We start from the raw sequence: 13,177 nt of genomic DNA, 5'->3' as shown, positions 1-13,177 counted from the left end.
CCGAGAGAGGGGTTCAAGGACGAAAATGAAAGAATTGGGTGAGGTCAGCCAGCGCAATTCCGAAAAAGGGTGCGCACCTAAGTGGACTACAAAAAGGGAAAAAGATAAATGCATAAGTAATTGCGAAAAAGCACACACCTAGGCTTAAATATCTACACACAAATGTATATATGTATAATACATAGAAAAATGTGCAGTTGGGTGCTCGGACATCAAGTTGTAGAAATTAAATGCAAAACGTTTCACTTTGGCTAATTTACTAATTTACTCCATACATATCTACATATACATAAGTACGTATGTATATAGCCATGTACATATATGCATATGCATATGTAAATATGTATTAAATTCTTGCTCACACTTGAATTATTATTAATTTAATTTAATTGAAAGGTCGAAATTATTTCGCAGCTTGAACATAAGCGCTCTCTTGTTGGCATTTCTATTTTCTCTGATACGTGGCTGCCTACAGATACAAGTATGCTGTGTATGTATGTTTATAACTATGTGAATATGTGTTTATATTTTTTTTTTATTTTATATATTTTCGAATTAAGAGCTAGATTTATGCATAAATAAATATTTACAGAAAAGTCTAAGTGCCGAACTGTTTACCTACACATGCAAATTCAAATACATGCATACGTATGTATGTAGTTACATACAATGTATAACTGCAAGTATTTGGAAAATGCGCAAACACTTTTTTTGCCGACATTCAAGTGTCTCTGTCTGTTTTCTTTGTGTTTTTGCGTGTATCGCACTGAGTTCATTGCGGGTGGTTCGCCATCTGCACTCTCAATTAAGAAAGCTCGGTCAAATATTGCCAAAATTTTTACAGAAACATACTCGATGTATGCATAAATAATGTATATACATATATTTACTACGTATTTGCTGTTTTTGTACGAAGATTTGTTGTTGCCTTTAGCGAAAAGCCGACAGATGAAATCATTTTAATTTGACGTTGGCCTTGGTACTTGCTGTTGATCTTGCAGAATATTTCATAGCTCCCAAATATGCATGTATGTAGATGCATAAAGCGATGTGTAATGAAATAGAGCCTATGCGCAATCTAAAAAACTCACGTAGCTCTGTGAGTTAAGAAATGTATTTATTGATTTGATATACATATGTATATAAGTATATTAGCGAAGCAAATGGGTCTGGTAGTTAATAAGGGCAAGACGACTGTTGACAGTTATAACTTCGAAGTCGTAGATAATTTCGTCTATCTTGGAACCATTATTAACTGCAACAACAATGTCAGCCTCGAAATCCAATCCAATGCAGAGTAACTATTGCCAACAGGTGCGCAGGACTGGGTAGGTAATAGAGAAGTAAAGTCCTGTCTCGACGAACAAAAACCAAACTTATAATGACTCATTTTTCCAGTCCTGCTAGATTATGGAAGATTTATGATCCTTTGCGCATTAGCAACGTCGAAGATCGCATTCGTGGAACGATAATAATATATAACGTAGTATTACGGCCGAACCGAATCAGTCGGTTCAACGTCGTTCTGTGCAGTTGGGTTCATCTCTGATGACAAAATGGATTTTACGGTTGGATTTGGCTCTTTATTTCTGTGTTGGCACAAGAACTGAAGCCGACAGACTATTTGTAGCGCCGTAGTTTTGCCGATTGGACCCTGGAAATGATGAAAGCCAGCTATGATTTTTCGTTAAATTCTCGTGTGGTTCAGGAAACGCAATTGTAGACCCAAAATTGACTGTTTGGTCCGGATTGTGGTTTGTGGCATTCTTTCGAAATTAGTTAAAATGTCGTTACAACCAATAGAGGTGAGATGCCTTATGTTTCACGTCTCAATATTAAAAAATTTTGTGCCAAGTTCCACTCGATAATTTTGAGAAATGAGCTTTTTTTCTTAGAGAGTAAGTTAAATAAAAGCACTACGCATTATCGCTTTATAGACGAAATTTCAGCGTATTTGCTGTATTGAGTCCCCAAAATGGGCGCAAATGGGTGCTGGAACTATATGCGAACGGAGCCGTGATGGTTATTTGGCCGAAACTATATTAAATTCAAAAATGGCAATACAAAATGTATTCATAACAAAAAACAGAAACCATTTTGACCAAATTCGAGTCATTTATTTCATTTTACCATTAGGTTGTTCTTGTTGGTAGATCCTTTAAATCTCAACTAAAGATAAGTTCCTATGCACTAGGTTCTGCCATTGGATGCGTGGAGTCTCTTACTTTCATTGCCCACCTAATGGTCTCGAATCGAAGGAGCTTTTCCCTTGAGTATCGTCCAGCATGCGAACGACATGGTCTAACAATTTCATTCGTGGGATTTTTATTTTCGTGGTTCGTGGTTTTATCTTCTTTGGAACACAGCGCTCACCCGGACAGCTCCAAAGACCTTATGGAGAACAGCTCTCTCGAATGCTCCTAGCGTTTTATCAGTTCGGTTCATCATCGTGCATTTTTTCTATGCCGTACTTATAGAGCGTAATTTTTGTTAGTAGAGAGAGATATCTGTCGATATCCGGAGTTAAGAGTTATTCTGCACTTGGTTATTCTGCACATTGTCCCCAAGACGCGAGGAATCTTTGTGTGTTACTTCTTTATAATTTTGAGCAAAGTAAGGACACCTAATTTTCAAAGCATCTCTGAATAGTCTCTCGAACATAAATCTTATTACTCAGATATTTACCCCTAGTTGAGAGCAACTACAATTTTCATTTGGATTTTGGATTTTAACGCACATCACTGTATGTATGGACAAATGACGGGTTTTGCAAAAGAGAAATTACAAGAGCGTAAAGGTGCCAAATTTTTGTGTGACACGAAAATAGTTTAACTTTCCTGACATTAATTCACTGCTTTTACCTAATGTTTTTTGTGAAAAATGTATTGTGCCTTTTCCAAGTTAAACAAAAATGAATAATGACGCATAAACAAAACAAAAATGGAAAAAGTTGAAATACTTGATGACTTTGCTCAGCTAAAACGCACCTGCACACATTTAATTAGCTGTAGAGAGCAATCGTTCTACGCAGCTACCGCCTTCGCTGAGTATGAACTGCAGTATTTGCGTGGATCCACAGCTAAGCGTTACTCTTTTATAGGCGGGATGAAATTTTCTGCGAAAAAATTTTACCTGTGACTAGTGAATAATAATAACGACATTTGTGTGGCAACTTCTTAACTCTTTTTTATTTAAAAGTGCACTTAATGGAGCTTAAAAATTGCTGAGGGCAAGTGCATATGAATAACATATCGTCACCTAAAATGCAACAACGTATCTTAAAAAAAAAATCGAAATTGAGTTTTACTGCATCTATCACATACTATATGTATGTAGCATAAAATTTTCAGCTTCCGCTGTGAGATATAACCAATACATAACCAGTATATAACCAATGGATAACCAATAAATAACCATTTTATAACCAAAACTCAATTTTTTTTCAATATGAGTGGTCTCTTTTCTTTCGCCTGTAAACTTATGAAAAGTGATTTTACGTTATTTTGCATTTTAGATTTTAGGTGACGATATATTTATTTATTTATTGTGTCATGTGGTTGCATTGCATTTATTTCTGCTTCGTATGAGTGAGTGTGGCTTTCTGTGCAGAATTTTATGAAGTAAATTTGTGAAAGCACAAAAAACGCGACAATAATCAATACCGAAGGCTTTCCTTCATGCCACTGTTGCATTGCGTGTCAAAGGGCGTGTAATGGCTTTGCTAATGCCATAGAGGTACATAAGACATACTGTTATATACAAGTACTTACGGCCACGAAAGTGCAGATTCGTGAAAGCTTGTTTCGCGCGGTCTCATGCCAGGTGAATGGGCTGAAAACGATAACATGTTTTACGTATTCTTTGTGCGTTCTTCACGTACATGTTATAGTTTTGTAACAACGCTCTTAATAGATTTAGTTTAAATAATTAAGCAAACGACAATTAGAAATAATTATGCACATGTTTATAGTGTCGATTTGCTTGAGAAAGTTCGTTGAACCGTAAGGGGATTTTCGAAATCTTGCAAAATCTCCTAAAAACACATAGACTATTGAAATTATAGCTTTCGTACTGCATTTACTGATTACTTTTTCTAATTACATTCCACAAATTATGCAATTAATGCTAGTGACTCCACTAAAGTGTATACCCTTAAAAGCAATTGCTAATTCTATGCGCGGTTTTGCACTAATTAAACGTTTTTGTCTTTATAAAGGGTGATTTTTTAAGAGCTTGATAACTTTTTTTAAAAAAAAAACGCATAAAATTTGCAAAATCTCATCGGTTCTTTATTTGAAACGTTAGATTGGTTCATGACATTTACTTTTTGAAGATAATTTCATTTAAATGTTGACCGCGGCTGCGTCTTAGGTGGTCCATTCGGAAAGTCCAATTTTGGGCAACTTTTTCGAGCATTTCGGCCGGAATAGCCCGAATTTCTTCGGAAATGTTGTCTTCCAAAGCTGGAATAGTTGCTGGCTTATTTCTGTAGACTTTAGACTTGACGTAGCCCCACAAAAAATAGTCTAAAGGCGTTAAATCGCATGATCTTGGTGGCCAACTTACGGGTCCATTTCTTGAGATGAATTGTTGTCCGAAGTTTTCCCTCAAAATGGCCATAGAATCGCGAGCTGTGTGGCATGTAGCGCCATCTTGTTGAAACCACATGTCAACCAAGTTCAGTTCTTCCATTTTTGGCAACAAAAAGTTTGTTAGCATCGAACGATAGCGATCGCCATTCACCGTAACGTTGCGTCCAACAGCATCTTTGAAAAAATACGGTCCAATGATTCCACCAGCGTACAAACCACACCAAACAGTGCATTTTTCGGGATGCATGGGCAGTTCTTGAACGGCTTCTGGTTGCTCTTCACCCCAAATGCGGCAATTTTGCTTATTTACGTAGCCATTCAACCAGAAATGAGCCTCATCGCTGAACAAAATTTGTCGATAAAACACATTTCGAACCGAACACTGATTTTGGTAATAAAATTCAATGATTTGCAAGCGTTGCTCGTTAGTAAGTCTATTCATGATGAAATGTCAAAGCATACTGAGCATCTTTCTCTTTGACACCATGTCTGAAATCCCACGTGATCTGTCAAATACTAATGCATGAAAATCCTAACCTCAAAAAAATCACCCGTTACTATACCTATACTCGAGTTACTCCCCTATTAGCTACTAATTACTGCTCTATAAATTACTATAAAACCATTTGAATGTAATTGAATATCTGCTTGCCATCTCTTGCATTAATGTGCTCTCATATGACTGTCATAAATAATTTATTAATGAAGTCATTTATAGACGCCAAACGGTCTGTCACCGCTTCGGAGCAGTCATTTAATAACAGTTCCATATTGTTGAACCCCGAGGGTAATAAAATTTACAACAACATTGTTTTAGCTACAATTACTACAATTCTATTTATATACACTTATACTCCAATACTAGATGTATGTATGTATTTGTACAGCACCAAAGCGAAAATCAATAATGAAATTTTGCCCTTTGCCGCATTGTCGCAAAGGCAGACGTTGACTTGTTGATATGCAACCGAGGCGCCATCTAAACGGCGCTCAGAATAGAAAACTATGTGATCCGAAGTGTGCTGTGGCATGTTCAATGACATAATATACCATACATACATATACATATGCGCGTGTTTGGGTGCTGTTAAACAATTGAAGTGTGAAATGGTCTCGTACAAAGCCAAAGTACATACATAACCGCGAAGGGATTGTTAAGCAATAGTTGCAGTTGTCACAAGGGTTAAAGTGAATACCCACAAGGGCAGGTGTGGACTTTTTGCTTCGCTGCCCTAAACGGTGGCAAGTTATGGATGTGGTAATGTTTTTACTTATAGCGATCGTAAGTGTAAGAATTCAAAAATTATCTTGTGCCAAATATCACATCAAAATTCGCGTCAAGCACAGACATCCTAAAGGATGACTACTCTTCATGGCTCTAGCAACTGAGTTCCATCTGGTATCGCAAAGGACCAGATGCGAGGCTTATTGGCTTACGGGATTAACCTAACGTTACCTATTATACGCTTGTCTTTCTGAAGTATGTATATAAATTGCATGGAGCGATTTTTACGTTGAGTGAAATTATTCAACAAAGAAGTTCCATTAAATTTTGTGTGGAATACCAACTTTCTTGTGCCAAAACATTCTGAATCTTTAAAAGGGCCTTCGTCAATAAAATAAATGAATTGGTGCTTGAGAATCGACGATTAACAGTCAGAGATCTTACTGGCTTAGTTGGAATATCGGAAGGATCAGTGAGAACCATTTTGAAATATCATTTTTGCCCAAGAAAAGTGAAAAACACAATTGGTTCCAAATTTACTAAATTTTTTAGAAACACATTACGTTATCGTCTGTGAAACATTACTTTCCACTATCAGGTTGTCATGAAACTTATTATTACTGTGGATGAATCTTGGATCTATGCCTACGCCTCGGAAATTAATGATAAATCGTCCGAATATCGTGGCAAAGGTGAGCCGTTGTCGAAAAACCACGTCAAAGTAGGTCAAAAATCAACGTTAAGTTGACAGTGTTTTTCGATTATACTGGTGTGGTCCGAATTTCTTCCATTGACCAAACTGCCAACAAGGAATACTATTTAAATGTTGTCCGTTGACCGATTTTGACATGCGGTATATTTGCATGGTGGCCAATTATGGAAAAGAAATACGCAGTACAGCGTATGGAAGTCATACAAAGAGCATCTAGTATATGCATCAGTGGAGCTCTTAGGACAACGCCTAGTCAGGAACTAAGCGTTATTTTTCACTTACTGCGAACAGATTTGTTCTGTAAGCAACTGGCATCGAAAGCAGCTATAAGGTTGAGGGAATTCGCATAGTTAGTCGCCTGCAATAAGAGTCATTCTATGATACTTAGTAAGTTGACGTTTCTACCCACTACCACGGATTTTTAAAATCCTAAAGAATTGAAACTAAAATCGGACCACAATATTGCTCTCCCTTGCAGAGAAGAGTGGGGAAAAAGGCGAGGTAGACAGGGGCGCAGGGATTAAGGTCTATGCGAATGCATACAAACTCGATTATCTAGTAGCAGGTGGGGTCTTTTCAGCAAAATTAGATATCGAAATCACCTTTCGTTTAACAAACCTCTTCAGTGTCGCCCAAGCGGATATCACAGCAATGAAAGAAAGTCTTGCTGTTTTAACAAGGAGCGTATTTACAAAAAGGAATATACTTATATAGCATATACGGATAGCTAAGCAGCGTTGTAATCACTGAAGTCTTCTAAAGTTTCTTCAAAGTTCGGGAAATGATGCCTTGATTTGTTATTGGTTCTAATATCCTATTTTATGATAAAACTGTAATGTTTAAGAGGGCAAAGCGATATCGTTGGCAAATTTGAGGCAGATGAACTAGCTAGAACAGCCACTACCCTACAATTAGATCAATCAACGAAAATGTTATAAATTTAGCTGATTCTCGATGGAGTCAATGCTTGACTTGTACAACAAGTAGGCAAACGTATCAAAAAATGAGGTATAACGATTTTCCAATACTCTATGTACACTCTTGCAGGCTCCATGCAGTGAAGAAACAGAAATTATTTTTTCAAATGTCAAAAATTTATTTATTTAAATTTAACTTTTGAAATTTTTCCATTTTCACAAAGTAAAGTGTGTCCTCTAAACACCAGAATCCACAACTATGGTATATATGTATACAAAAAATACAACAGATCGCAAAGCAAAATAGTAATGATTACTTGATATCGTTGCATATTTTTAGGCGACTTTAGCATGAGCATGAGGCAAATGTAATGCTTACCAATAAACCCGAAAACGTGAAAGCAACACACAAAATAATATTTTAAATAATTATGTAAACATACAAACAGTTAACTTTATTGATTTAAACAACAAATACACAAATATTCACTGGTCTTAATACAATACTTTTTTTTTGCAGATAAAACGAGTTTAAGGAATCCTAAGAAGTGCCATTTAGAATTGCATACAGATATTTGAAATATATCGTAGAACTGAGACCAAAGAGAACATACTCGTATAGCGTTTACACAAACAAATAGACAAAGAGGAAACGGAGAGAGCTGTTAAGCTGAAAATTCTTTTTTATATTAAAGAGGAAAAAACAGACTGTAACTCTAAGCACCCAATGTAAAGCATTTGATTAATATTTATATACTTATTGTTGAAATAACTAACTCGATTGGTAGTTAGAAACGCCTACACTCGCACTCACCTATTGCAGAGTGAAACATATGGTATATAAGCACTTGACGTTTGATCGCTTGAACAGAAGCAGCAGTGATTTGAAATAAAAAATCAAAAAAAGAATCATTGAGAACCTTTCGAATGGTCGGACTTACCACAATCTTAGAATTTAATAGATTTAATTGTATACAAAAGTAGTTACGAAATTATGGCAGATAAATATAGCAAAACGACCTCTAGCAGCGTGTTAGTTGAAAAGAACGACAAAAAAAAGGCTACAAATGCGCAAGCGACACGCCAGTTGCCCGGCGACGATGCTTGCAGTAGCGCGCATCCTAAAAATGTGCAAATCCTAACGAAGTTGGCCAGCACACTGAGCGAAAGCTACCAGCTGGTCAAGCAACGACAAGAGAAATACAAAGAACTGAGCTCCAAAATGGGCGGTGCGGACGCACCACAGCTCATAAGCTACACACAAGATGGCGACGATGGCAGCGCCGGCGAGTGGCAGGAAGTGAAGAATAAATTGAAGCGTAAGAAGAAGTTATCCACTTCATTGACGTCGGTCAGCGACTCGGTAAATCAAGAGAAGCGCACACGCATCGAGGGAATTCAGCTGAATTGCCGCGGCAAGCTGCACATCACCGAACTGCCGACGCCAGTGCCACAATCAGCCACACGCACTTACGTTAGCGCTGGTGTGGCACAACGCGCCGAACGCTGGGGCGGTGCGAAGCCATCGCCGTCCCCCACAAACACGAACAGTGCGACACATAAACAGATGAATACGAACAGCGGCACGACGGTACCGGCGACGAGTACGAACACAGCTACAGGAGCCGCAGGCACAACAGTGCCACCACCGCGTCTCAAGCGGAAGCTGCAGGAAAATGTACAGACGATACAAAAGCTGAATGCGCTTACCGAGCAGCTGAGACTGGAGATCAACGAGCTGAAGTCGAGCTTGACAACTGAGCGCGGTGCTGTTCGTGTGTTGCGGTAAGTATCATGCATTTTGTTGGTGGATTGCGTTTTTTGTTAACTATTTGCTTAATATTTCGTTAATTGCAGTGCACAAAATGAAGCAGAGACAAGAAAATGGCGAAATGAAGTGAAGAGACTACAAAATTCGCTCGAAAATTTGAAAAAGAACACCACTTTGCCGCTGATCGGCGCTAAAAAGGCGACAGATGCAGCCAATGAAAACTTAACAAATGCTTCCGTAGCTGGCACCACAACCAACTATGAAGTACAAAGACTGACAAATGAAGTTAACGCGCTGAAAGAAGCGAATAGAGCCTTAGAAGAGAAGAAAATGGTGAGTAAAATGCCAAGCTTGCATGGTTTCGTCAATTAACTGCATGAAATGTGGAACGTTCTTATATTTGTTTATGTCTTTTCTGTCTAATTCGTAAAAATGCTTCGAAGTCTTTGCATATTCGTGCTGCCAAGCATTCTTTTAATATAAATTTCTAAGAATCCGCTTAAAGTTTGGTTGTTCCAACATTTCCCACACAAATGCAATTGATGCTATTGTGAGCCCAAGCCATAATATACCGAAAGCTGCCTGAAAATGTCCCAATTTAAGCACAACTGGATCGTCATCATTCCGCACATCGCGTATACTTTTCTTTCCCGACTCTATAAAGGCCGCATTCATGAGGCTTTCCCAATGGACAGCGTAACCGAACTCGTGCGAGCTGCGTATTAGCTTGTTGATGAAACCCAAATAAGGCGAACCATATGGCACGATGTAGACGGCGTGAAACGGTACCAAGCAAGCGGACATCACGTGGAATAAGGGTCTGCCGCGAGAATAGTGAATGCGCGCGTTCGCATAGAATGCAGCAAAGTGATACTTCTGAACATAGGCGCACGAGAGGTTATTCCTTTTTATGCCAATCAAAAGTTCCTTGTCCGGCACAACAACCACTTTACGCTTGATAATTGCTTCGTTTGGCTCACTGTCATTCAGAAAATTATCCAAATGTTTCGTATATCTGCTGTATGCCAACAATTTATATGGTGACTCAGCCAAATCCTTCAAGGTATTCACATCATCGAGATATGTGCGAAAAACAAGGCTGCTTGTGAGATTGCCCTGAAGGTATTGCAAATTAGCATACTGTAGAATAGCCAGAAGAAGAGGAAAATGCGTAGCGAAGTGCGTGTGGGTATACGTGTTAATGGCATTGTCAAGGTGATGGCATATAGTTGCAGTAGATCGAATTCGGATTGGTTCAGGCGGAGGTGTACCAAGTTACAAAAGATATAGGCGAGTGGTATCGACAGCAAAATCGTCAGCCAAACGGGAATAGTGAACGAACGAAATAGATTCCAAAATGTCGTCGCTATTTTCGCCTTCGGCACCAAAGCGCATAAACTATCCCGACTGTGAACGATCGTATATTCGGCTTGTTGTGAGAAACTTGGCGCTGCCAGAAAACGCACATTAAACGCCACATCATCTAACTCCTTTGCGATTTCTTGGAAACAAATATCTGCTTTTAGTGTGAAGTTACCGAACCTACTAACTCGGCGTATGACACGCGTAGCGTTTAACCGTTGCGCAACGAACTGCGACATCAGAGCATCACTCCCAATAACGTTTTGGTCATCGCGTTCATTTTCGAAAATCGCACGCACCTCATCGTGATACAGGCACACGCGTAAAGGCCTGCCGCCCATATCTGGCAATTTCGTAGGAAAGAGTTCATCCTTGCTCGGCAATTTCTCGTTATACAGTTGTATATGTATGAGAAATTCATCGGAAAACGGATTGTATCTGTAGATTTGTAGTACGCTGTCTCTTCTGAACATGATCACAATGTTGAGAAACCAAATTTTCCAAAAGGTCGCGAAGGTGTGACGCAACCAACTCTCTGTTACTGTATCCGAATTCATAATGAGCATGATGACATGAGAGAGGTGCTTGGCTGCGGATTTTTTGCGTAAAATGCCAAGGTCGACGCGTTGTGAGGCGTCGTGAAAGATCATTACCAGATACAGTAGTATGCCATCGTTTTTGATAAGCTCCAGCGGTGCGGTTTTAACACGATTTCTAATAAAAAAAGAATTCAAAAAGAATTAAATAAATAAATAAAGCATTAAATTTGGCCACAGAGATCAGCATAAAAACATATAATGTTTTCATTTTAGTCCACACCTTAATGTAATGTATGAAGTACCGCAATCACTTAAATACCGTAATATATCACCCGAATAACCGGAAGAGGTACCGTTTTCGAAATAGACATAGACCACTTTCGTATGAAAACTACATAAAATCTTGCTCGTACTCTCAATCAGCGCAATATTGGTGGTGCTATTCGCTGGTACAAAGCTGCCCAACAACGTCGCCGCGCCAAGCCTCCAAAGGGCAGCGATGCCGAAGATATAGTACAAAGGCGAAAGTGTCATCGCACCTGGACGAGCGCGAATATGCGAAACAACTGTTGGCGCTCAGTTGGTGGTCAATTCTTTTTATAGATGGATGGAAGACAGCTGGCCAATAGTAGATTATGGAATGGAATATTTTTCACAAATACAAAAGTATAAAAATATATGCGAGCGCCGTATGCATTTGGCTTATTGGAATTGACCAAAGCTAATGCCATGATTAATTTCATTAATGTAATCCATTTATTGTGCATTTGACAGTTGACGGTGCTATTATTTATTTTAGTGCCGGTGTTGCAACAATGGCAGGCGTTTAGAACAAATATTCGTAAAGGGGTCGTCGCATGGCAAATAGTGTGGCATGCAACAGTGTGTTACTTAACATTAATTAGGGGGTGGCATAAAGTAGATCGTCCAATCCGATTTATAACATCCACAGCAATATATTTGTGTATATAATTACCCTGTAGGTGTTTGTGTGTTTGGCTGCGTATAGTAATTATAAAAATTTTTCGAAATTCTATTTTTACTCTGCAATTTATGCCCGCTATAAATTATAATTAACCTGCATGAATTATAATTAAACGCTGCTCCGTTTTTTTTTTAACCATTCCGTTCGTGTGATCTAGTGTCTGCATTTAGTGCTTCTGTGCCAACTAACATTTGTTCGTCACCTCGCGGTGTTGTTGTTTTTGCGCTTGAATGTCCATATTTGACATGTCACAAGGCAATTTTTGACACTTTGCACATCGCTGTTAATTACAGATCAATGGCGATGCTGATAGACGTAAAGCAGCTGATATGCGCACATTGAAAGATACCTACGAAATCCGATTGACTCAATTAACAAAATCTGCCAAAACTGAAATATCACGTCTGGTAAGTCAAAATAAAGAGGCACGTTTAAGGAATTCAATTCGAGACCCCCTATGTATGTATGTGTCTCGTAAATTTAAGCACACAATGGTAAAAGTTCCCAGCCACTGCTTTCAAGTTAGAAGAATATTACCTAGTGATTAGTCGCAAATTTCGGTTATAGCCGAGTTCAAAACAGCGCGCCAGTCATTTCTAAGTGCAACTAGGTCCATCTCCATCTGATCTATTCAACGGAGTGTAGGTTTTCCTTTTCCTCTGCTACCAAGGGCGGGTCCTGCGTCGAATACTTTCAGAGCCGGAGCGTTTTCATCCATTCGGACGACATGACCTGGCTAGCGTAGACGCTGTCTCGCTGAACTATGTCAATGTCGTCTTATAACTCGTATAGCTTATCCGTCCATCGAATACTATATTCGCCGTTGCCGATGCGCAAAGGACTATAAATCTTTCGCAGAACCTTTCTCTCGAAAACTCGTAACGTCGACTCATCAGAAGTTGTTGTCGTCTATGCCTATGGAGAACGGTAATTATGAGTGACTTATAAAGTTTGGGTTTTGTTCGTCGAGAGAGGAATTTACTTCCCAATAGCCTACTCAGTCCGAAGTGGCACCCGTTGGCATGACTTATTCTGCGATAAATATCGAGGATGGCGTTGTTGTTGGTGCTAATA

General features: G+C 38.8%; 2 protein-coding genes across 4 annotated transcripts in view; one reads left to right on the top strand and one right to left on the bottom strand.

The window, feature by feature from the left end:
• The window catches only part of LOC105231652 (putative leucine-rich repeat-containing protein DDB_G0290503), a 134,888-nt gene that overhangs the window by 19,740 nt on the left and 101,971 nt on the right, over positions 1-13,177 (top strand). For all 3 annotated transcript variants that reach the window (XM_049449532.1, XM_049449531.1, XM_049449533.1), the window contains exons 2-4: positions 7,967-9,231; positions 9,304-9,550; positions 12,397-12,510. In XM_049449532.1, the coding sequence (XP_049305489.1) occupies positions 8,441-9,231; positions 9,304-9,550; positions 12,397-12,510 (1,152 nt within the window). In that variant the 5' untranslated portion in view covers positions 7,967-8,440. The remainder of the gene's footprint in view (positions 1-7,966; positions 9,232-9,303; positions 9,551-12,396; positions 12,511-13,177) is intronic.
• On the bottom strand, positions 9,570-12,095 carry LOC115066524 (uncharacterized). Its single transcript, XM_029552535.2, is given in 3 exon segments — positions 9,570-10,335; positions 10,338-11,293; positions 11,399-12,095. Coding segments are annotated over 3 exon segments (1,854 nt in total). The 5' UTR covers positions 11,653-12,095; the 3' UTR covers positions 9,570-9,691.

This window comes from Bactrocera dorsalis, chromosome 2 (genome assembly GCF_023373825.1).
Source record: "Bactrocera dorsalis isolate Fly_Bdor chromosome 2, ASM2337382v1, whole genome shotgun sequence".
Lineage (NCBI taxonomy): Eukaryota > Metazoa > Arthropoda > Insecta > Diptera > Tephritidae > Bactrocera > Bactrocera dorsalis.
Note: the sequence above shows the minus strand (reverse complement) of the source record. Positions and strands in the feature narration are given on the sequence as shown.